This window comes from Electrophorus electricus, chromosome 23, assembly GCF_013358815.1.
Source record: "Electrophorus electricus isolate fEleEle1 chromosome 23, fEleEle1.pri, whole genome shotgun sequence".
In the NCBI taxonomy this organism is placed as follows: domain Eukaryota; kingdom Metazoa; phylum Chordata; class Actinopteri; order Gymnotiformes; family Gymnotidae; genus Electrophorus; species Electrophorus electricus.
The window spans coordinates 3,386,881-3,411,477 of record NC_049557.1 but is presented as its reverse complement, the minus strand read 5'-3'; the positions used below and the strand labels follow the sequence as shown (position 1 = coordinate 3,411,477).

Sequence of the window (24,597 nt, the reverse complement as noted above, 5' to 3'; positions counted from 1 at the left end):
ACGGTATACCTGGCATCTGTACCTTTCGGGTTGTGTAAATGTTTATGAATTTGCAGTGATTAGATAATGTTGCTTCACCATACTCAAATATGAATTTGCTAATTTATGGGTAAAGATAATACAAATTACTTTTATAAAATTTTTGATTCTTTAGATTATGTAAAACCTCAGTACTCAAATGTTTTCACTAACATTGTTAAATAGTGTAGTTCTGTCAAATCCGCAACACAAACCTGTCTACACAAAATATCCATTCACATTTTTTATTATAATAAAAGTGTGTTGTCAGAAACAATATACGATTCAGGTACTCAATTGACTTCGTGACTTTGTATACATAATTTGTTTTTGGCTGTCAAATTGAAGTCAAAGCAATAATTATGATGTAGCCAATTCACTTATTACAGCCAGCTGTGTTTATATTATAATGGCCAATCTGAAAATGTGAGGAGGTCTGCAAAACAGAAAGTCCTTTTGGAGGCAACACTCCACAACTCTGGCCTCACTGAGACTGGCTCACATATGGAGGTGTTACTCACATAATGCCCTTAATACCTTAACCTTAGTAAAAACTTCGGTAACCTTATTAACAGTGAAGTAAATGGATGTTCCCAAACTATAAAGTTTGAGAAGAAATGAGAATAAGGACCAAGGAAGATGAATGGTAACACGCTAAAGTGATTACTCAAAGAGTTTATGTTTGTCAAGAACTCTCGCTGACATTCACAACTGTTCTCCAAGACAGTGCTGCAATGCTGGGGTTTAAAATCTCTCATGAGGGCATACAAGTAACTCTCACACAATTTGAATGGTATTTAAATACCCTCCGAATCTCAAGACTTATCAGTTTTCCATTAAACTCATCTAAAGATGTGTAGTTACAAGAGTGAGGAAGGGAAATCAAGACCTACTAGCAGGTCCTTGGAACAAATATAAATTTAGGTACCAACTGCAATAGCTTACATATTTACAGCTTAATTGGTATCTTCGGAAAAGAAAATCATTTCAATAACATAAGAAATCTCTCATGTCATCCACTTATTAAAATGTGCTTTTAATTAAATGTCATTTTAATTCATCATGTTTCATTACTGTGTCATTGGATATACTGTTTTATGTATTGGGAAACACCTCAACATAATTTTCCAATTTTTAGACCACAGATATTTAAATATTCAAAAAAGTCCCACAGATATTTAAATCTCATTTTATACATCTCACATCCAGATTTGTCTTAAATATTCAGGTAAATCTGCATTTCACCAGAAAATTTCACTTTCTATTCACTATCAACATACATGCTGTGTAAATGAATGTACCAATTGCAAAAGGATCATATTTCCGGTGTGAGAGCCAAATGTTTTTTTCCCCTTCCACTTTCCTCATTGTCATTTTGATTATACAAGAGCTGCACGATTTCAGAGGAAATTAGAGAGTGTAAACACTGGCAGAGCAGCGCTCACGTCTGTCAAACACGTCCGGATGATTAAACGCGCAACTTTGCGCTGCAGAGCAAACACGGGCGTGTATCGCGAAAGACGCGCTGGGTTCGAGGCGTAACCCGCGCAGGCTAGGTGATGTCAAATGGGGAAATGTAGCTTTTTAGAATCCTTTTAATTCAGCAGATTATATGATAACATCATTAGAAGATCGCGAATTCGTGAAATTACAAGTTCACAGAATTACATGTGAACTGGGCGATGTTTCTAACTGATCTAATGAAAAATGTCTAGGAATTCCCATGTTTTGGCATGAACGTGGCAGGACAACAGTACCTGTGCATCATAAAAGACAGTACTGCTTAATTTTATTTTCCCTGTGCCCTGGAGCCAGAAGTCAGCGCTGAGAATGGCCGAGATCAACATGCCCAGGTGGAAAAGGTACAATTCAGGCAACGGAAGAGACGTACACGAATTGTGTTTCTGATCTATGCACATGACACAAACGTGCAACTATCCTTTTAAAAACGCTTAACGGAAAAAAATTCCAGACATACAAATTATGTTTTGAGAATTTTGCTTTTGGTCAGCGGACTCAATGCAATTTTCCCCCCAAACTGTTCCCTCTCTTTGGCTTTGCGCGAAGAATTTAACACGTCTACCCTTAACTAATGGCTAGGAGCTGTCACAGAGAAACGAGTGCGCACGGCGGGCACAGAGACAGCAGGCGGGTCGCAAATCACTAACCCTTTTCTGCCACTTATTTAAGGACGCAGTCTAGTGGTAAAGAGTCGACGCGTTCGTCGACAGCAAGCCGGGGAGCCTCTCAGCCGGGAGCCCGGCGCTTGCAGCGGCTGCGCGCAAACACGGAGAGGTGGGGGCCGCTTCTTTAAGGCGCCCCCGGAGTCCGGGACGCACACGCGAGAGCGCTCCGCCTGGGTGGTCTCTCCACTTTGGTGAGCTGTTGCTAAGCAGCTAATAATAGTCGTGTTTGCTGAGTAATTTTTGCCCTTCTGGAACCAATCAGATCCGAGAAAGTCCAGCCATCTGACAGACCTGGAGGCGGGATTTCAGTCTCTTTTTTGCCTTACCCCTCCTCCTCTGTCTCCAAATGGAGAGTGGTCTTTTTTCTCATCTATTGAATCGCGGAGATCGCCGTGTCCCGGGGAGTACCGCGTAGTACGCAGAATGCTTCGACCACAGAGCGATCGACGCTGTTGCACTTTGGATGGAAAGCGCCACTTCCACTTTGCCTTCTGAAACCACATTTTTTTAAAGAAAACGGTGAATGTGGGAATCGTTGGGAGACCTCCGGATCGCGAAATGTTGGTATGGAAGGCGCAGACTCTGACTCGCCGTCCCAAACAGGAGTATGAAGTACTTTGTGGATCTGGGAACACCGAGAGAGAAACTCTGTTTCCTTTGGATATCCAAAAACGCTTACGGGGGAATATACTAACGTGGATAACGAGAAGCTCCGCGCAGACTGTGCAACATGGCCTCGGCTGTTAATGTCTCCTTTGAGCAAGAAAACAGGGACCCCGAACGGCCGAGGTTAACGCGGAGGACTAGGGGGAACAGTCGTGCAACTGCATCGGATCTGGAGTATTTGCAGCGGCCGAGTTATTGCGACGCCGCGTTCGCACTGGAGCAGATATCGGAGGTGCATTGGCTGTTTGTCTGTTTGATGTGGAGCTAGCCAGTGGGGGACAGCCCGAAAACTCACCGACTTTTGTTAAGTCGCTAGGTAACGGGATAGCTCCTGCACCGATATGGGGGTGTCTCCGAGAAGGGTTCTCCTTTTCTGCTTTGTAACGTCCCGCGGTGCATGCAACAGACGCTCATGCACGTTAACTACCAGAGAGCTGTCAGGCGCGAGCCGTACCACTACACGTTAGCCCCACCTATGAGCTCGTGGGTTGAAGACCACCCCGTAATGCAGCCTGTTTTGTGCATCCCAAACATACCCCAACATAGAGCCCAGACGTGGTTTTTTTTGTTTGTTTTTTTGCGATAGTATCTACACGGGGAGCGGTTTTCCTCCCGTGCCGCAGAGGCTAAGGTCCATGTGGCTGCCCTCTTCCGTTAACAAATGTTGTCGTGACTCCCTCCGCGATGGCTGCTGCTCAGAGCCCACGGCGTCTCGCGACTCTATGGCAATGCGTCTGCACGATGCAGCAGGAACCCACGTGCACCTCCAGATCTCTGTCGCCCGACGGGGTTTTGTCACGCTCGCGGCTACGGTGTCGCGCAGGAGCGAATCTTTTGCTTTCCAGCAGCCCGTGAGATATATGAGAGCCAATAATCCCCCGGTTTGGGGGAAAAGAAAAAAAAACACACAAAAAAACAGCCGAATTATGTAGGCTGTATGTGCAGTCATTCTCGAATAATGCGTGCTACTTGACTGGGGAAGTTACATCGTGAGGTCCTTTTACATGTAAAACGTTGTCTTGTAAAAAGGTGCAAAACATTCCAGGGTAGGGTTTTATTCGCGTGCCCTAGCCACTGTTATTGTTGTTTATTGACTACTCGTAACAGTGTTTCGGATATAGTCTGCGGTCCCGTTAAACTGTGAAAACGTTTCTAACTCCCGACTTCAACCAGAGCAACAGTCACCTTTAAGCGAAAGAGAATTAATCTATGGTCCTGTTTTGTTTTTGTCTCGTAGGGTAATGCGACTGGAAGGAAAGCACCGCTGTGGCTGCGAGCGAAGTTTCAAAGACTCCTGTTTAAACTCGGCTGTTACATACAAAAGAACTGCGGAAAGTTTTTAGTTGTGGGCCTTTTGATATTCGGAGCTTTCGCCGTTGGTTTGCGGGCAGCCAACCTGGAAACGGACGTGGAGAAGCTCTGGGTGGAAGGTAAGACGTGCGCTCCTGGGTGGGATGGCGGGGTCTGCGCTGCGTGCTCGGGGGGCTGTTTATTGTATAGGGGCCTGGCATGGCTCCAGATCAAACGTGGAGGAGGGAGAAAAAAACACCCCGAGTTTTCTACACGCGCTCGAGCGCGTTTCGTTTACGCCAGCTTTCCAGGCGGGATCTCGCGCGCCGGCGAACTTGCGGTTTCTATGCATCTCCGCGATCTTAGTCCGGGAGTAAATGTGTATGTGTGTGTGTTTAGTGGAGAAAAAGTTTGTCCAAGCCGCCATTTTGTGAGTGTGTGCGAGTGCGTGTCTGCCTCCAGCAGCTGAACCCGATCCGCGCCGCTCGGGGGCCTGTGTGTGGTCCTGCTTTTGGACAGCCTTCAACTTTCCAGAAAAGATTTGTCTCGGGGTTAAAGGAGGAGGAGAGCGAAACGCAGGGCTGGACGCACACGCTCCCCCAAAAAACGCCCGGCGTCACCCCACGCACGATCTGAAAAGATTTTGAAGCGGTTTGCGATGCTGCGTGAATAAGGCAGTGGTGAGATGTTTTGGGATAAGGGAAGGCCCGCTGGATCCGCACATCAGCATTCCAGCAGTCTGGGAACTTTATGATAGCACCGGGCTCGTAAAGCATAGGTTATGTTTAAATGAACATGTTTCTTTTTAAAAAAGCATCGTTTATAGTATGTGGTGGTAACGGGCAACCTGTTTTAATTTTGCTCAACTGCATAAGGGTATTGGGGTTGTTTTGTAAAGGCATATCTGTATGAGCCTCGCTCATAAAATAGCATTAAAATTCCGAGATCGTGTGATTCGAGACGGTGTAATGACATGTTTCTGTTTGGAGGATTGTAAATTATCTTGTGTAGAGATGAAGGAAAATCCGGTTGGACACCACATATAGCGTTTCTCAAAATAAATAAATAGGCTGCTGGTTTCACTAGATCATTTTTCACTGGTTCACCGTCTTATCTTTAAACTGACCTGCTACATTTAGGTGTGAAGTTTTAAGGTGACATGGTTTATTTCTTTTTTGAAAGTTGCAGGTAACCAGGCATCGTACAAGCTACACCTTTTGTGTACACAAAAGAAAAATGTGGAAATTGCAATGTTGTAATTGCTTGGCAGATGCTACATTGCTCCTGATCATGTTTCCATCGTTAGGATGGTAAAGTTGGTTTACCTTACCATTTACCTTAAATGCATGTGGTCGGCTTTCCAATAAACATTTCATTAAGGTAGGTAATAGGTGACAGACGATTGCTTGTGCCAGACCTCTACTCCGCTCCCTGACAGGTTCAGGTTGGGAGATATGACAGCTGCCAGAGGCAGGAACATCAAAATCTGTTTGTTTGGATTAAACGCCACAGCTGAGGGATGTATTAGTTCTGGCCGTCCAGGGTTGTGAACTGGGAGATGTCAGCCCCGGTGTCTATTAGGATGCGTGTTTACGTTTCGTGTGGAGCTCTCTGGCTGGCGACCTCCGAATGACCCCGCGATGGAGCTTTTGTCTCGCATCTTCCCTTCAAGTTCAGCCTGAATGGGATTCAGTCTGATCTCATTACAGCTTTCATCATTTGCCATTGAGGATTGCGTGGTCCAACACATATAATTTGTTTGGTTGCTTTACAAATTCCAAGGTTAAGATCGATGTGGATAGCACTTTCCTGGGGTCCTCGGCTCTAAAATAAGCCAATATTCACTCACTTTGTGTAAAAATTGGAAACAGAGCTTGTCTGAGTTTTCGTTTTCGTTCTGCTTCCGATCTTTGAGCTGTGCATCTGTTAAGGACGTGTGTTCCATAGTCTGGTAGGGAGATGCAGACTAAGCTATGCTGACCGTGTCCTGTGATATGGAATATGTCGTAGACGAATCGGGCGAGACGAGAAGCCTTGGGAAAGGGAAGATGATTGTCAAATGGTTTATTGCAAGTCAGCTTTCATTCTCAATCTTGCATGAAGGCTTGTTAACGGGTGCACTTCACCCAGGATATAAGCTATCAAGTAAAGCATCTAGAATATATATAAGATCCACGTAAAGGGAAAATGAACCGTCAGCGTTCCTGGCATTTGTGTGAAATTTGCCACCCCACTGTTGACCCGCTCAGGTGTGTAAAAAGCGACCGAACATCTAGTCTCTGAAAAGTGACTTTAAAATCACTGCACTTTTTGGGTGCAGCAGGGAGGCCCGTGAGGACTCTTTCGCACAGTTTACACAACACTTCAGAAAGATGGGAATCAGGACTTGTGTCTGTCCCTTGTTCTGAAATCCACCCTGCCATCTGACAGGCTTGATTTTTTTTTTCCCCAGTGCGGTGGGCTCAGAGGCTGTGCAGTGGCTGTGTGGTGGGCTCGGTGGCTGTGCGGTGGTTGTGCGTGGGCTCAGAGGCTGTGCGGTGGTTGTGCGTGGGCTCAGAGGCTGTGCAGTGGCTGTGCGTTGGGCTCGGTGGCTGTGCAGTGGTTGTGCGTGGGCTCAGAGGCTGTGCACTGGTTGTGCGTGGGCTCGGTGGCTGTGCGGTGGTTGTGCGTGGGCTCGGTGGCTGTGCGGTGGTTGTGCGTGGGCTCGGTGGCTGTGCGGTGGCTGTGCGTGGGCTCGGTGGCTGTGCGGTGGCTGTGCGTGGGCTCGGTGGCTGTGCGGTGGCTGTGCGTTGGGCTCGGTGGCTGTGCGGTGGTTGTGCGTGGGCTCAGGCTGTGCAGTGGCTGTGCGGTGGGCTCGGTGGCTGTGCGGTGGTTGTGCGTGGGCTCAGAGGCTGTGCAGTGGCTGTGCGGTGGTTGTGCGTGGGCTCAGAGGCTGTGCAGTGGCTGTGCGGTGGGCTCGGTGGCTGTGCGTGGGCTCAGAGGCTGTGCAGTGGCTGTGCGTTGGGCTCGATGGTTGTGCGTGGGCTCAGGCTGTGCAGTGGCTGTGCGTTGGGCTCGATGGCTGTGCGGTGGTTGTGCGTGGGCTCAGAGGCTGTGCAGTGGCTGTGCGTTGGGCTCGATGGCTGTGCGGTGGTTGTGCGTGGGCTCGATGGCTGTGCGGTGGTTGTGCGTGGGCTCGATGGCTGTGCGGTGGTTGTGCGTGGGCTCGATGGCTGTGCGGTGGTTGTGCGTGGGCTCGATGGCTGTGCGTGGGCTCGATGGCTGTGCGGTGGCTGTGCGTGGGCTCGATGGCTGTGCGGTGGCTGTGCGTGGGCTCGATGGCTGTGCGGTGGCTGTGCGCTGGGCTCGATGGCTGTGCGTTGGGCTCGGTGGCTGTGCGGTGGTTGTGCGTGGGCTCAGAGGCTGTGCGGTGGCTGTGCGTTGGGCTTGGTGGTTGTGCGTGGGCTCAGAGGCTGTGCGGTGGCTGTACGGTGGGCTCGGTGGCTGTGCGGTGGTTGTGCGGTGGGCTCGGTGGCTGTGCGGTGGTTGTGCGGTGGGCTCGGTGGCTGTGCGGTGGTTGTGCGGTGGGCTCGGTGGCTGTGCGGTGGTTGTGCCGTGGGCTCGGTGGCTGTGCGGTGGTTGTGCCGTGGGCTCGGTGGCTGTGCGGTGGTTGTGCGTGGGCTCGGTGGCTGTGCGGTGGTTGTGCGGTGGGCTCGGTGGCTGTGCGGTGGTTGTGCGGTGGGCTCAGGGGCTGTGCGGTGGTTGTGCGTGGGCTCAGGGGCTGTGCAATGGTCGTATGTGGGCCCAGGCATGTCCTTCACAGCAGTGAAACCAACACAAGTTATGTTTAACTTAAACGCAGCATTGCGGCACTAGTCAACACTTTGGGAATGTGTGATTTAGGCAGTTTGAGTGGTCAAATGCATAAAATCTGTCAGCGTTTTAGTGTTTACAAGTGATCCAACAACCCTAAAGTTGAAAACAAGGAAAGGTTTTGGAAAGCACTGGAGCCCAAGACTATATGAGTATATTTTTGGCATTCCAGGTTTTCAAAAACACACTTTTTTTTTTTCTCATTTTCTTCTTTTTTTTTAAAGAAAATACCAGTGCCATCTGAATTTAATTAAAAGAGTTTCACGTAAACATTTTCCTTCCTGTAGGCCATCCCCCTTGGTTGGATGGTTGAAAGGGACTGCCCCTGCAGTGAAATCACTGAGATACTGAGGTTTGGGTTGCTCCGTTCTTTTGAGAAAGGGTGTGGGGGGTGTGGAGGTGTAGGTCATGAAACAGGGGGCCGCAAGGCTCTGTCCCTCAGGACCTGAGGTCTTCAAGTGGAGACACCACTCTTTAAAAGCTCATCTGATACTGGCCGAATGTCCCGGGCGTAGAGTGAGCGCTCATGGCTCCGGCCAGCGATGACTGCAGAGAATACCGCCAGGAAAAGGACAGACACCGTTATGCAATTTTTCATCAAGTGTTGAAGGGCATTTCTAATTATGAGTGGGCCAGCAAAGTATCCGATGTACCCAGCAGAGGGCAGTGTGATTATAGAAGTGATTGTGATCAATATGACTTTGCAGGTTTCTGAAGCATCAGTGTGGCATTAAAGTTTCATCTTTAGACGCCATGGACAGCCAGCAGGGGTAACGTGACCTCTTAAGCCAGACCCACATCGGCCGCTAGCTCCCGTGATGGAGTGTGTCCTGGGGCCTGGCTCTGTCTTACTGCCGCGACACGCAGGGGCGTTTAATCTGCCGTGCACGCGCTTTAATCCGCGTGCTCCTTTGCATGTGGACGGAGCAGCTCCCCCGCTCTGCGGAGGAGGCGGCGTGGCGTGTTTGAACCGGAGGAGGAGGAGTGGGACCGGAGGAGCTCATCAGGCCTTCATCTGCCAGGGAGGAAGACATCGAGCAGGCCAGGGCAGGATGAAGATGGGTGGCCCGCAGTTCCGTGGCTCTGACCCCACCCTTGAGTCCTCTGCTGTTCGGCTCCATCCCCTCTGAAGTGGTTCAAACTGCACGGCTCTGGATTCTTTGGTCGGTAGCCTACTGTCCTCTCCAGAAACATATTAGTTTAATGTGGTGTAACACAGATAGTGGACCAGAAGTCTGGCTTGTGGTTTTTTTGTTCCTGTACAGTCATCACTCACCAGCAAAGTGGAACAGCAGGCCGTTACGATTACCGTGCGGTATTCACGGGTGACACTGGTTTAGAGTGTATAACCTTGACTTCCCTGCCGACGTGTTTATTAAAGGGTTGCCCTAAAGTTGCTAAAACTGTTAGAAATAGACAGGATGAGGTGAACGGAGCGGCCTTTCATTCACAAGCGGCACTCTGACAACACTCCAAGTCCTGTGTTTATGTTCTGCATACCTCTGCCTGGTGTTATTCAAAAACCAGAGACACCAGAATGTCTCTCTCACACTCACACTCACACACACACACACACACACACACACACACACACACACACACACACACTCTCACTTTCTCTTACTTCCTCTCTCACCTACTCCAGCCCCCCACCACCGTCCCCTTCTCCTCTTTGCTTTTCTTCCGAAACGTTTCCCTCTCTCTCTCTCTCTCACTCTCTCTCTCTCTCTCTCTCTCTCTCACTCTCTCACTCTCTCACTCTCTCTCTCTCTCTCTCTCTCTCTCTCCCTCTCTCTCTCTCTCTCTCTCTCACTCTCTCTCTCTCCAACCCCTCCCCCTCCCCCTCTCTTGGGAGTCCAGCCCTGGGATGCCAGATGTATTACAGAGTGAAGCACAGCAATGTAAACACTGTGTCTTGCCACGGATGCCGGGTGGTCCGGCCCTCCCCTCTGCTCCCTCCCTCTCGCGGTGGCCAAGGGGCAGAGCGGAGCGAGGGAGGCATGCAGAGGGAAGCTGCATACGAGCTATAGTGTTGTTTGTGTTCGCGCTATAAGGTCTGCTTTCTCTCTCTCTCTCTCTCTCTCTCTCTCTCCCCTCCTTCGCTCTGGTGCTGGAGTTCCTTCTGGCCATGTGCTTGAACACAGGCTTCATAAAGTGCCCGTCTTAAGAATTCCGGCCAGACGTTTTGACACTGTGCAAGTCAAGGCTCCGGTTTGGTTCTGAATGTAATTTACGTAACTGATGTTTTAAAGTAGAAAACACGGACCAGAGGACCGGTTTCTTCCATGGAGAAAGCTAGCAACGTTATTGATGGCAGTGAGCAAAAGGCCCTGATGGGCTTTTGATTGTTTGTGTTGCAGTTGTCGAAGTGTGTCTGTCTTGTTTAAAAGTTTATCATTAGGTTACTGTTGATCAGTTCTGGATATTAAAGAGTAAAGTTCTCCACACAGATTCAGCAAATGGTACAGAAGAAAGCAAAAGGATCTCTATTTTTGCGTTTTGTTTAGATAAACTATGATAATGCAGTATTATGCAGCTGAGGGAGAACATAACCCCATCACGTCCAGGGCCGGTGCATGCCTGCTGCTCCTGATATCTTATTTTGCTGGAGCGCACCAAGTGTTTGCGTAGGTGCACACTAAGTCCTCAGTACTCTGGCTGCATGCGCACACGCACACACACACACACACACACACACACACACACACATATATATACACAAAAAAAAAATAAATAAAATAAATAAAATATATATATATATATATATATATATATATATATATATATATATATATATATATATATATATATATATATATAAATAAAAATAAATAATCTTCTCTGCTTGCTTTTTTGTTGCTGTGCGATCTAGTTCATTTGAATCGTTTTTTTCTTCAGGGTAAGAGATCTGAATGAAGCCAGCAACGTGGAAAAATCTGGCCATTCAGGGAGCTCTGAATGTACATCTCTGGATTGCAGTAAGCTGCATTTGTACGCAGCGGACTGCTAAATACACCCTTTTTTGGGGGGCGCGGAGCCGGACAGGTGATTAGCATAATTAGGGGAGAGCGGCCCATGCATATGGTAATGCGGTGTGGAGTAAATGGCAGCTGCGGTGTAAAATTTGTGTCAGGGGTCGAGCAGGCTGCTTGGGGGCATTGTGGCACAGCTGCGGGTCAGGAACTCTCTGTCCCCTCCCTCCCGAACCTCTCAATCGCTCTCGCTCTCTTTCGCTCCCGCCTTCGCTGAGATCACATCCCGCGTTTCCCTCTCGGCATCAGGAAGCTCTGAAAAGACGGCCGAGTGCTCGCCGGCCGGATGGTGTGCGGGCACGGCACTTAGTATGTGGGGCTAGTTCTCCGGCAGCGTCACCGTGGACCGAACCGAGTCCCCACTTACTCAGCATAAGGACTCTTTAGTGCATGTTTACTGGTACTAACGAAAGCCCTGAATTCTTTGGGATTGTTTAGCCGCCTTACCAAATATTTTTGATCCGGAAAATTGCGCTCACTGCTCGCTTCATCCAAGTTGCCCGGGCTTTGAATTCGATTAAGCTCACTCTGGCTTAGCGGGGTGGCGCAAGTGGAGCCGTGGAAGACGAGGCTGACCCGCAGGGCTGCGCGGCGTGGCCCCAGCAGAGGCAGGGGTCGTTGCCGGGCGGCGCGGGGTACTGCGCCAGGAGCGGGGAGCTCGCGATGCTCCGACCCCGCTCGGGGACTTCCGCGTGACCGCAGGGGGTCTCTCTGAGTTGGGGTCTAATCCAGCTAATCCCGCCCGCAACACAGTCATAAAAGTGCCTCCCTGTGCCTGCAGTGCCACACGCAGCACCCCCGCCCTGCGCTGCGCCCCACCTCCCCAACCCCCGTCATGCTGGCCAGGCCAGCCGTCTTCCCTCGGCAGCATCCAGCACACACGGGATTGGCCAGATTTGGCGTAGTCAGCTGCGTCTGGGAGGAGGGTGAGGTGTGTGTGTGTGGGAGGGAGGTGTCTTTTGTGAGGAGGTCCATGCTACCCTCACAGGCAGGCCAATCAAAAGCCACTGTGCGGATGAATGGGGAGAATGGCGGGGCAAAGCTTGAAAACCTGGGGGCAATGGCAGGCCCCTTCCAACCCGCCCTCCCCCCCCCCCCCCCCCAGCAGTGAAAAGGAGGTTCAGGGGTTAATGTTATGCAACAGAGTGAATGGGTCTGGTTCAAGCTCAAACATACACTGACATGCACACCAGATTCAGCCTGTGCTCGCTCACTCTCTCACTCTCATTCCCATTCCCTGCACTTGGGAGGGAGAATATGTCACACAGACATCACTAATCGTGCAGCCGGGTCTAACGCGGGCAAATATGAAAGAATACTTTGGGAATACCATTACTAAACGTGGAGTGTAGGTTTACTTGTTACCTGTTCATCACTGATGCTCTGCTGCAATGTCTGCTGACTTCACCATCATCACAATTTGTGTACACGCACGTGCTGTGTGGATAGTTGGAGAGCTCTGGAAACACTTACATTCTGTCCCTTCTGGTCAAAGCAAAATATTGGTTGCTTTTCATATCGGAGGCGTGTGCCCTCTTTTCTTCCCGGTCAGCCGTAGTCCCTGCCTGTTCCCAGCCTAGCAGGCCTCCACGCCACATGGGGGCAGTAGCAGTGTTCCAAGGGCAAGGGTTCTGCAGCGGTGGCCGCAGAGGGAGGGCGTACTGAACAGCTGCCTCCAACCCCCCAACCCCGGGGCAGAGCAGCAGCAGGCGTGTCCTCGAGTACCTCACGACCACTGCTTGTCGCACGCCTCCAACGCCAAACCGGCACTGCACTGCTAAATAAGGTTTTTTACGCCGTGAGAGGACATGCCGGAGCCGTTAGCTAGCTCAGGGCTTGGTTAGCTTTGCCCGGGATATTGATATTTTCTGTAAAATGACAAAGTTCAAATTTGTAGTGTCGTGCGAACACTGTACACACTTGCCTCTCCACTGTGTCAGGACAGCATCATCATCATCATCATCATCATCATCATCACTGTGCACTGAAACACTCTTCAGTTGTATATTCTAAGTGACCCTATGTACTGTGACCACATTTGCTACTCTATGAGGCAGTAGTGCCTCGGTGTATAAGGTAATTGACTAGTAATCAAAAGGTTGCTGGTTCAAGCCCCACCACTACCAAGCTGCCACTGTTGGGCCCCTAAGCAAGACCTTTAACCCTCAAGTTGTTTACAGTCATAAATGGAAGTTTGGATAAAAGCATCAGCTAAATGCCTTCAATGCAAAAATATGTATATGATGGACAGTGCACAGCCACTGTACCTGCACTTATTCTCACTGGCCAGCTAATGCGGTCATCGTTGACCCAGTGATGCGTCTCTACACATCTTACAGGGGCTCCTGATTCCCAATCCCATGGTTTTATAGTAGCATAAATATCTACGCAACCGAACATTCTATATTATTTTTATTTAACCTTGTGTTTGCTGTACGTATTATTATTGTATAGTATACTGTATTGATTTATTTTGTAGGTATTTTTATGCTTGTGTGTGACCGATCCCCCACTGGGATTAATGAAGCGATCTATCTAAATGTACCTCTGCTAGTAACGTTTGACATTAACTTCTCTTTTAGGTTGTTAATTCTGCCCCTGTATTTTAGGGCGGGATGGTCGGACTAGGGACGGGCACAGGTATTAACTTCACTCTCGAAGCTAGTGCGTTTGAGTCCCCAGGGTCCTTGCGCCCGCAGAAGATCAGGGAGTCCGACTGGGCCCCGGCGTCGCCTCGCTTCAGTAACACAAGCGGCCTTTCAGGCCCCTCCGCGGTTCTCCCGGGGTGGCTGCGGCCGTCGCACCGACGAGCCTCTACCCGTCTGGGAGCCGCTCTGCTCGGCGCGACGCATGTCCGGAGGGAAGCTCGACGCCGAGTGTCCTTGGCTTTCCCGGGCTTTCTCCTCCAGCGGGAGGCTGTTGGTGTTCCCGGGGCCTCCAAATAAAGAACACGCTAAGCCATTTCAGGCCATAATGGCCCTGGCCCCAGCCACCATGTAGACACGAAGCTCCGGCTGGGCTGAAGCTGCGATTAATCAAGGATATTACAAACATGCGCCTAAAACAGTATCAGATGTGAGCGTGTTTTGGGCCCAGGAAAAAAGGCCCCAGCACGCTGGCCTAATGCGTGGAGACATTTTCCTCTCCCTGTGTCTTTCCACGCCGACTGGGTGGTCCAGCCTCAGAGAAATGCAAGGTTATTTTCATCTTTTATTCGGTTGCAATGGCTTTGAAAACGCACGACTTGGGCTGGTCTTCTGAACTGAAAGCCATCGTTAAATTCAGTTCAGTTCGGTTCGATTAACGTTTAGAAATGGTAACATATTGGTTTACAACTCCTCCCATTAGAAGTGAAGCAGGTTAAGCAGAAGTAGATGTCGCCTTCTTGTCTGTTGACTGTGCCAGGATGTTGGACCCCTGATGTGATAAAGGTGGCACGCACATGTACGAGTTGACTCGTACTGCTTGAGAGAAAAGAAATGGTTGACTCTGAATGGTAAAATAAAGAGATTCTTTTTCTGATGTTGTACAAGGACATGGCTTGAGCTCAGAGTGATGATGAGCTGTGAGGAGCTAAGGTGAGCACCAGAGAGTTTGGAGCTGTGGCTTCCTCACAACTTCTCCATCAAAACGAGCAAAATATTGGGTAATCTCTACGAAGTCCTTGTGTGGTCAGTTTAACTCTGTCCCCTTCCCAATTAAATTATCTTTAATCATTTCCAAGACGGCTGTGGATACATTGTTTATGCATTCCTCTGCAGTACCGTACCAATGCACTGTTAATAAGAGTTTTAACGGTTTAAAAAAAAAAAAAAAAAAAAAAAAAAAAAAAAGCAAAAAAAAAGCACCGCTGTGTCTTTGTTTGCGCTGAATTTATCCGGTTTCCCGCACGACTGCCCCGCATTGTGTGGCGGTTTGAGCGACCGGGACGCCCCCTTGAGCCACAATGGCCGCCCACGCCCGGCTCCCTGAACCTGAAAGCAGGGCAGTCTTATTTCCTTGGTGGCCAGGTAGAGAGAGGTGCAGCGGACCGGCAGCCCGTCGAGGCGGTCCCATCCGGCCGGGGCCTCTTTTAAAAAGCGCTAAGGTGTACCGCATGAGGACTCCACTGCACAAGCTCAGTAAAGCACCACACACACACACACACACACACACACACACGGCATATGCCCAGTGCCACTGATTACACTCATCAATCATACATGTCTGGTGGTGTGCACGTTCATGCAAGCCAAAGGCTTAAGAACTAATAGAATGGTTTATTCTGAGGTAGTTTAATAGTTTAGGCACAAGGTCTCTTTTTAGTGAGGCAGTGCGGTGGCTTTTCCACGTATACCATCTGTGTGTCTTGATAAAGCTCTTGAGAGCAGGACAGAGTTGCACTCTGTCATTTTAATGCACTTCCTCTACATAATGGCAAGTCATGGAGTTCAAGTTGGACCACGGACTGGCCCTTGGCATGCTGTGGCCGGATTGCTTTTATTGCTGTGTGTGTGAGACTTGTTATTGTATGCCAGAATGGTACGTGCCTACCATGATAATAATTGCTCTGTATGCGTGTTGCGCGCGCGCACACACACACACGCATGCATGCATGCATACATACATACATACATACATACATACATACATATATATGTGTATGAGGTTAGGTTTATTTGTTGTTGTTTTTTTGTTTTGTTTTGTTTTTTAAACTGTTGGGTGCCTGGCTCCAGTTGTTCTGTGTCATTAGTTCTCTCTCTCTCTCTCTCTGTCTCTCTCTCTCTCTCTGCAGTGGACGGCAGGGTGAACCAGGAGCTGAGATACACGCGGCAGAAGATCGGCGAGGAGGCCATGTACAACCCACAGCTGATGATCCAGACCCCACGGCAGCGCGGGGCCAGTATCCTGACAGCCGAGGCACTCAAACAGCACCTGGACTCCGCCCTGAGGGCCAGCCGAGTGCACGTCTCCATGTACAACAGGTAGCAAACACCCACGCCCCCACACCTCTACCTCCCTGCAACTTTCCGATGTCAAGACTGCCCACACTCGTTGTTGTTGTTGGTGTTGTTACATTTTCTCTTTGCTCATCTTCCCAGCATATGGAAATTGGAACATTTATGCTACAAATCAGGAGAACTCGTCACAGAAAACAATTTTGCATATCAGGTGAGAGAGGCCGCCTGAGCATTGTCTGAGCGCTGCTCGGTCTGGTAACTGGGGTGGGGTGCTGGCTTCAGGATACTTGACGTATCTGTCATTCCAGATCATTGAGAATCTCCATCCCTGTCTGATCATCACACCTCTGGACTGCTTCTGGGAAGGTGCTAAGCTACATTCAGGCATCGCCTACCTCCCGTAAGTCAGTCTCACATTGTTTCGCATCTGTTTCGAATTGTTTTGTTTTTTTCTTCATTCGTGAGTCCAATCTCCAAATCTGACCCAGAATCTAAGTTATTTGATTAAAAAAAAACAAAAATGAAATTGGTGGGGGGCTAAATACATACTTCATTCCTGATACAGAAATGTGCTTGTGAGTGGGCAGTGAAGGTAAGGGGATAAACTGTGTTGTGTCTGCGCTGGTTCATGATGAAGGCCTGCGTTGTGATGCCCCTCTGGTGTAGGCAAGCCCATTCTCCATATCCCCCCTCAGCTCCTGACAGCTCCTTACAACAGTTACATCCTGCAGATATCCCTCAACCCCACTCTGTGTGGCGCTCACTCGCTCGCTCCCTCGCGTGCTTCTCTCTCTCTCCCCCCCCCCCCCCCCCCCCCCCCATCCCATTGTATGTGCCTAACTGGGCTTAGGTCATTATTCCAAGTCCCCCAACCAGAACACAGTAAAAAAAAAACAAAAAAAAAAACGTTTGCAACAGAGGGTGAAAAATAATAGGAAAACAGAGAGAGAGAGAGAGAGAGAGAGAGAGAGAGAGAGAGAGAGAGAAAGCGAAGCACAGCTTATTTGGCGTAGGGCTGGCATAGCAGATGGTGGCTCGGTAGGAGTGAGAGAGTGACGAGTGGAATGGAGACCCCAGGAGCAAAGGAGATCATGCAGACAGACTTCCAGAAGGCAGGGAGCATTGGGTGGGGGGGCTCTCTAGGTGACGTCAGCGAGAGAGGGGCAGCAGGAAGGCCGAGGACGAGAAGGTGGCGTGAGAAAGCCCGGAGCTGTGCGGAGAGGTTCGAGAAGCCAGGCGTAGACGGCAGGCCGCGAGGGGCACCAGCAGCTTGGTGTAATTATCTGAGATGAAGCTCAGACGGTCGGGCCAGTTCCGTCACGCAGAGCTGTCATTACAGAAGCGGCCTGAAACCCGATCCGCGCTTTAATGCCGCCACCAGCATGCGAGACAGAAGCCAGGCCGGCGGCGGCTTTTGCCTGGCTGAACTGGTCCTTTATCTCCTCAGCTGCCCGTGGCCCATGGCGGCACTTCGCCGCTTCAAAGGTGGTTATGACTAAGCCCTCCAGCTTCACGGAGGCCTGGTCTCCCTTCGGTTCTCCTAATCAGATCATCTCCAGGCAGTTAAATGTGCTGGATCAGACACGCAGGAGTGAAATGCAGGCAGAGGCCACTTTGGTTCCAGACTGATTGCTTTTGGACCCTCCTACAGCGGTAAACCCCCCCTGCAGTGGATGAACTTCGACCCGCTGGAGCTGATCGCGGAAATGAAGGCAGTGACCCACGTGGTGGACAGTTGGGAGGACATGCTGGTCAAGGCCGAGGTGGGCCGCGGCTACATGGACCGGCCCTGCATCGACCCTGCCGACCCCGACTGCCCTCTGTCTGCTCCCAACAAGAATTCCACACAGGTAGCTTCGACACCCATGCCTGGAGCTGCTTGTACCAAACTGCACCTTGACGGTACCGTGCGCCCTGAGCGGACATTCCGTGTACCGATGAGGTTTCATTTATCTAAAGATTTAGTTTGTCTAAGATTGCACTCCTGGGTCCTTCTGGGACATCACTGCGCTCTGTTCCCGGTAGCCGCTGGACATCGCCCGCATCCTGACCGGAGGTTGCCACGGAATCTCCAAGAAGTACATGCACTGGCAGGAGGAGCTCATCGTGGGGGGAGCCGAGAAGAACAACAGCGGCATTCTCCTCAGGTAGGAGCGTGGTGCCGATGGCGTCATGCCGCTTGCTACGGAGGTCCGGTGAGGCAAGGAAGTGTGGGAGTCCCAGTCGTGTTGAGATACAGCAGCTAAGGAAGGGTTGATTCACGGTCTGGAGGGACACTTCCTCTGGATGTCAGCAGAGCGAGACGGTGCTCGGCTAGTGCGAGGGTCGTTACCCGTCCGCTTGAGGGAGTGTGTGCTCTCTGAGAAGAGGGCAAGCACTCCGGCTTTCCCTGTTGGTATTATTCAGTTCAGACTGTCACATAACGACAGGCTGCGGTACTGGAGCAGATTTAGTCTTTTTACTCGGGTTTTGTAAAAGCGAGAACAGGAGCCCACAGATTGAGTGTGATGTGTATGCTGGGTTAGGATTAGGGTTAAGGTTAGGTTCAGGTTTAGGTTAAGGGTTAGGATTAGGTTTAGGTTAAGGTTTAGGTTAAGGGTTAGAGTGAGGTTTAGGTTAAGGGTTAGAGTGAGGTTTAGGTTAAGGGTTAGAGTGAGGTTTAGGTTAAGGGTTAGGTTTAGGTATAGGTTAAGGGTTAGGGTGAGGTTTAGGTTAAGGGTTAGGGTGAGGTTTAGGTTAAGGGTTAGGGTGAGGTTTAGGTTAAGGGTTAGGGTGAGGTTTAGGTTAAGGGTTAGGGTGAGGTTTAGGTTAAGGGTTAGGGTGAGGTTTAGGTTAAGGGTTAGGGTGAGGTTTAGGTTAAGGGTTAGGGTGAGGTTTAGGTTAAGGGTTAGGGTGAGGTTAAGGGTTAGGTTTAGATTATGGGTTAAGGGTTAGGTTTAGATTATGGGTTAAGGGTTAGGTTTAGGTTAAGGTTTAGGTTAAGGGTTAGGGTTAAGGTTAAGGTTAAGGTTTAGGTTTAGGGTTAGGTTAAGGGTTAGGTTGAGGGTTAGGTTTAGGTTAAGGGTTAGGTTTAGGTTAAGGGTTAGGTTTAGGTTAAGGGTTAGGTTTAGGTTAAGGTTTAGGTTAAGGGTTAGGTTAAGGGTTAGGTTAAGGGTTAGGTTAAGGGTTAGGTTTAGATTAAGGGTTAGGTTAAGGGTTAGGTTTAGATTAAGGGTTAGGTTTAGATTAAGGGTTAGGTTTAGGTTAAGGGTTAGGTTTAGGTTAAGGGTTAGGTTTAGGTTAAGGGTTAGGTTTAGGTTAAGGGTTAGGTTAAGGGTTAGGTTAAGGGTTAGGTTTAGGTTAAGGGTTAGGTTAAGGGTTAGGTTAAGGGTTAGGTTAAGGGTTAGGTTAAGGGTTAGGTTAAGGTTTAGGTTAAGGGTTAGGTTTAGGTTAAGGGTTAGATTAAGGGTTAGGTTTAGGTTAAGGGTTAGGTTTAGGTTAAGGGTTAGGTTTAGGTTAAGGGTTAGGTTTAGGTTAAGGGTTAGGTTAAGGGTTAGGTTTAGGTTAAGGGTTAAGTTAAGGGTTAGGTTTAGGTTTAGGTTAAGGTTTAGGTTAAGGGTTAGGTTAAGGGTTAGGTTAAGGGTTAGGCTAAGGGTTAGGTTAAGGCTAAGGGTTAGGTTTAGGTTAAGGGTTAGGTTTAGGTTAAGGGTTAGGTTTAGGTTAAGGGTTAGGTTTAGGTTAAGGGTTAGGTTAAGGGTTAGGTTAAGGGTTAGGTTAAGGGTTAGGTTAAGGGTTAGGTTAAGGGTTAGGTTAAGGGTTAGGTTTAGGTTAAGGGTTAGGTTTAGGTTAAGGGTTAGGTTTAGGTTAAGGGTTAGGTTTAGGTTAAGGGTTAGGTTTAGGTTAAGGGTTAGGTTAAGGGTTAGGTTTAGGTTAAGGGTTAGGTTAAGGTTAAGGGTTAGGTTAAGGGTTAGGTTAAGGGTTAGGTTAAGGGTTAGGTTTAGGTTAAGGTTAAGGGTTAGGTTAAGGGTTAGGTTTAGGTTAAGGGTTAGGTTTAGGTTAAGGGTTAGGTTAAGGGTTAGGGTTAGGTTAAGGGTTAAGGTTTAGGTTAAGGGTTATGGGTTAGGTTATGGGTTAGGTTATGGGTTAGGGTTAGGTTATGGGTTAGGTTTAGGTTTAGGTTGTGGGTTAAGTTTAGGTTAAGGGTTAGGGTTAGGTTAAGGGTTAGGGTTAGGTTAAGGGTCAGGTTTAGGTTAAGGGTTAGGTTTAGGTTAAGGGTCAGGTTTAGGTTAAGGGTTAGGTTAAGGGTAGGTTTAGGGTTAGGGGTTAGGTTTAGGGTTAGGGGTTAGGTTTAGGGTTGGGTTAGGTTAAGGGTTAAGGATTAGGTTAAGGGTTAGGGTTAGGTTAAGGGTTAGGTTTAGGTTAAGGGTTAGGTTAAGGGTTAGGGTTAGGTTAAGGGTTAAGGTTTAGGTTAAGGGTTAAGGTTTAGGTTAAGGGTTAAGGTTTAGGTTAAGGGTTAGGTTATGGGTTAGGGTTAGGTTATGGGTTAGGTTTAGGTTTAGGTTGTGGGTTAAGTTTAGGTTAAGGGTTAGGGTTAGGTTAAGGGTCAGGTTTAGGTTAAGGGTCAGGTTTAGGTTAAGGGTCAGGTTTAGGTTAAGGGTCAGGTTTAGGTTAAGGGTTAGGTTAAGGGTTAGGGGTTAGGTTAAGGGTTAGGGGTTAGGTTAAGGGTTAGGGGTTAGGTTTAGGGTTAGGGGTTAGGTTTAGGGTTAAGGATTAGGTTAAGGGTTAGGGTTAGGTTAAGGGTTAGGTTAAGGGTTAGGGTTAGGTTAAGGGTTAGGGTTAGGTTAAGGGTTAGGTTTGGGTTAAGGGTTAGGTTAAGGGTTAGGTTAAGGGTTAGGGTTAGGTTTAGGTTGAGGGTTAGGTTGAGGGTTAGGTTGAGGGTTAGGTTAAGGGTTAGGTTAAGGGTTAGGTTTAGGTTAAGGGTTAGGTTTAGGTTAAGGGTTAGGTTTAGGTTTAGGTTAAGGGTTAGGGTTTGGTTTAGGGTTGAGGCTGTGGAGTACGATGTGCCTGCCTCTATCTCTCCGTCTCACGATTCTCCCTCCCCCTCCATCTCTCCCTGTTCTCAGCGCCCAGGCTTTGCAGACCATGTTCCAGCTCATGACGCCCAAGCAGATGTACGAGCACTTGAAGGGCTACAACAAGGTTTCGCACATGAACTGGAACGAGGAAAAGGCAGCCGCCATCCTGGAGGCCTGGCAGAGGAGGTACTCCGAGGTAAAAGGCCCGGACTTCCTATCCCTCGGCCCCTCCGGGCCAAAGCCAGGCTGTGGCGTACCCGATGAACGGCACGTGCGGCCGGGCTCTTTAGTGGCGGAAAGTCAAAAGGCATTTGAGATGCAGAATAGAGCTAAAAACTCCATGGTGGCACTGACGAGACCTGAACAGTGAGAAAAGGTCTGCAGTTCATGTCATTCATATAATCTCCCGCAGTTCACGCCGTTACATTACGTCGGAAAAAGGCTGTCCCACGTAACATATGAATTATTCTGACGTACTATGACGTACCTACATCAAAGCCTGCCTCGCTGCACTGTGACTGGACACACACACTCACACACGACGCGCACAAGCGAATTTGTGTGTGTGTGTGTGTGTGTGTGAAGGCATTCCACCCCGAGTCATAAGTAAAGTACACATTCCAGAGTCTCTCTCTCACTCACTCGCCCTCACCCTTAAGGTTAGGACCCAGCTGTTTGGCGCTTCAGAAAGAACCCTCATCCCCTCTTTTCCTCCGTGTTAACGCCTGCATTATGTGTGAACTTGGGAGGAGCATCAGGAAAGGTCAGGAAAGGTCGCCTTCAAATCCGGCACAACTTCAGAGCATGTGCTTGAGGCAGGCCACTCAAATTCCACCGCTGGTGAGCGAAGCTTACTGTATACCCAGGAGAGCTGTTATGGTATTGGATATACTTTTAGCACACATGTGACATTTTGACTGCCAGAGAGAGAATCTGCTTTCTTTGGCAGTGCGTAGGGGTCAGAGTTAAGTCGTGAACATGTTTTTCCTCCTTGCTTTTGGGGGATTAATGCTTGGATGCCTCTGTGGTGCCGTACGAGTCCTAGAGTCGCACAAAAGAAGCATACCAGCAGAATTCAGTCAGGTAGAGGGTGAACCCACTGAAGATATGATCTTTTTGTAGTACTAGTCCCAACCAGGCAGAGAGAGAGTGAATGTGTGTGTGTGTATGTGTGTGTATGTGTGTATGTGTGTATGTGTGTATGTGTGTGTGTGTGTGTGTGTGGTGGGAGCCCGTCTGGAACACATTAACCTACACAGCGCTCAATCTCTTTCACAGCTGCTGTCCCATTGGTGGTTTGTGTGTGACATCATCTGGTCTGGGTTGTTTAAGCTCTGACCCCTGCTTGGCATAGGGTTACCCCCTTAGTATGTCTGTGTGAGTGCCTGAATGTGTTTGTTTTTCTGTGTGTGTGTCTGTGTCTGTGTGTGGTTTGATGGAGCCGTCACCAGTTCCAGATTATATGTCCAGGAACTGGAAACTGATGTCCATAGCGATTATTGTTTCTGGTGTTATAGGTGGAATGATCCTGTAACCTTGAGTAGCCGAGTTTGATTGCAGTGGATTGTTCAGGTGACCTTTGAACCCCCCAGCCCTGTTTTTCTGTCCCTGTGCGCTCCCGTCTCCAGGAGGTCCAGCAAAGCGTGTCCATCAACTCCTCTCAGAAGGTTCTCACCTTCACCACCACCACTCTGGAAGACATCCTCAAGTCCTTCTCCAGCGTGAGCGGCATACGGATTGCCAGCGGCTACCTGCTCATGGTACCTATGCGCGTTACGATGCAGTGCACACCCACGTCCGTGTGGGGGCGGGGCGGGGCGCTTTGCCTGGGTGCTGAGTGGGCTGCTTGTCTGGTGCTTGTGTGCAGCTGGCCTACGCGTGCCTGACCATGCTGAGGTGGGACTGTGCCCGATCCCAGGGGGCCGTGGGGCTGGCCGGTGTTCTGCTGGTCACGCTGTCCGTCGCCGCCGGACTTGGCCTCTGCTCGCTCATCGGCATCTCCTTCAACGCTGCCACTACTCAGGTACGGCGTGCACACAAAGTGTCACCTAGGGTGTCAAAGCTGCTGTTAGTTGACGGTAGGCTGGTGTTTTCAAGTGTCTTTCGTGTGCGTGTGTGTGTGTGTGTGTGTGTGTGTGTGTGTGTGTGTGTGTGTGTGTGTGTTTGAAGGTGTTGCCATTCCTTGCCCTCGGCGTGGGAGTGGACGACGTATTTCTCCTCGCTCACGCCTTCAGCGAGACCGGCCAAAACAAGAGGATCCCTTTTGAGGCAAGTAACCCCTTCTACCTCTCCCTTTCTTTGTCTCATGCCCTCTCTTCTCCCTCACTCACCTCCGCCGCCCGCTAATCCACCCCCGATCTCTAACCGCCCGTGCGAGATTGTGCGGAGACAAGCCGGCGTGGCCCCTGGTGCCGGTGGAGGTGTGTGTGAGAATCGCCGCCATCGTGCTCGCAGTCGCGTGAAGGAATGTGTGTGGGTGCCTGTCCTGGCCTGTGATGGGAGTCACACCCCGGCCCTCGCAGGCTTTGATGTGCGGCAGCGTCACAGAGGGCCGCCCGCCCCCCCGAGGGCCCCCAGGGGAGGCACTCCAGGCCGGGTGCGGGCAGCTCGGAGGGCCTCGGGGTGCGGCCGGGTGAACGGCACATGTTCCTGCGCTGGTTAACCCGCATCACACGTAGATGTTTGGTTGCAGGTCGTTGGGGGCGGGGACGTGCATGCATGACCTGGTTTAGGTGACTTTCCCTATCGTGATATTTAGATTTCCCGTTTGTTACACCATAAGCTACTTGCTGGTAAACCCTGCACAGGCAGCTATGTGTGCTTGCTGCACAAACATACATTAATGTCCATGTGGTAGTTAGGCAATACAAATGTACTGAGGCAGAGACTGCAGATTAAACCATTATCTATTTTGGTGTGTTTACAATTGTGTAGGTTTGTCTGTTTGTGTGTGTGTGTGTCTGTCTATATCTGGCCTGTGTGTGTGTGCGCGCGCGGGACAGGAGAGTTGAGGGTTCAGGTTGCGTCGGGACATGTATCCGGGACGTGTTTGTGTGCACTGCTGCACCTTTTTGTATGGAGAGTAAACAGAGCCCTGCAGGAGCGGCAAGCCCTGCCCATCTGACTCCCCACACTCGCTGTGTGGTCCTGCACGTCCCCCCTGCTACACACACTGCCATGCCCCCCTCTCTCTCCTCTCTCTCTCTCTCTCTCTCTCTCTCTCTCTCTCTCTCTCTCTCTCTCACTCACACACACACACACACACACACACACACACACACACACACACACACACACACACACTCTTCTACTCTCAACCTCTTCCCTTCCCACTCTACCCCTGCAGCACCCACCCTCTCGTGGGTGTGTGTGTGTGCGTGCGTGGGTGTGTGTGTGTGAGTTTGGAACAGTTTCTTATCCTCAACAACAGTCTGAATGGCTTTGAAATGAAGAGAGGGGGAGCTTATCCTAACAAGACAATGAGCCGGTCGTGTTCCGGCGGCCCCCAGCGCGCCTCTCCAAACATCTATCTCCTGCCTTCCATGGAAAATATTTCTGC

General features: G+C 49.7%; 1 protein-coding gene across 3 annotated transcripts in view; it reads left to right on the top strand.

The window, feature by feature from the left end:
• Positions 1-2,472: 2,472 nt before the first annotated feature.
• ptch1 (patched 1) overlaps positions 2,473-24,597 on the top strand; it is a 48,303-nt gene continuing 26,178 nt past the window's right edge. For all 3 annotated transcript variants that reach the window (XM_035521970.1, XM_035521969.1, XM_035521971.1), the window contains exons 1-11: positions 2,473-3,102; positions 4,108-4,300; positions 15,819-16,008; positions 16,126-16,195; positions 16,293-16,384; positions 17,636-17,834; positions 18,010-18,131; positions 21,087-21,234; positions 22,667-22,798; positions 22,906-23,061; positions 23,208-23,306. In XM_035521970.1, the coding sequence (XP_035377863.1) occupies positions 2,935-3,102; positions 4,108-4,300; positions 15,819-16,008; positions 16,126-16,195; positions 16,293-16,384; positions 17,636-17,834; positions 18,010-18,131; positions 21,087-21,234; positions 22,667-22,798; positions 22,906-23,061; positions 23,208-23,306 (1,569 nt within the window). In that variant the 5' untranslated portion in view covers positions 2,473-2,934. The remainder of the gene's footprint in view (positions 3,103-4,107; positions 4,301-15,818; positions 16,009-16,125; positions 16,196-16,292; positions 16,385-17,635; positions 17,835-18,009; positions 18,132-21,086; positions 21,235-22,666; positions 22,799-22,905; positions 23,062-23,207; positions 23,307-24,597) is intronic.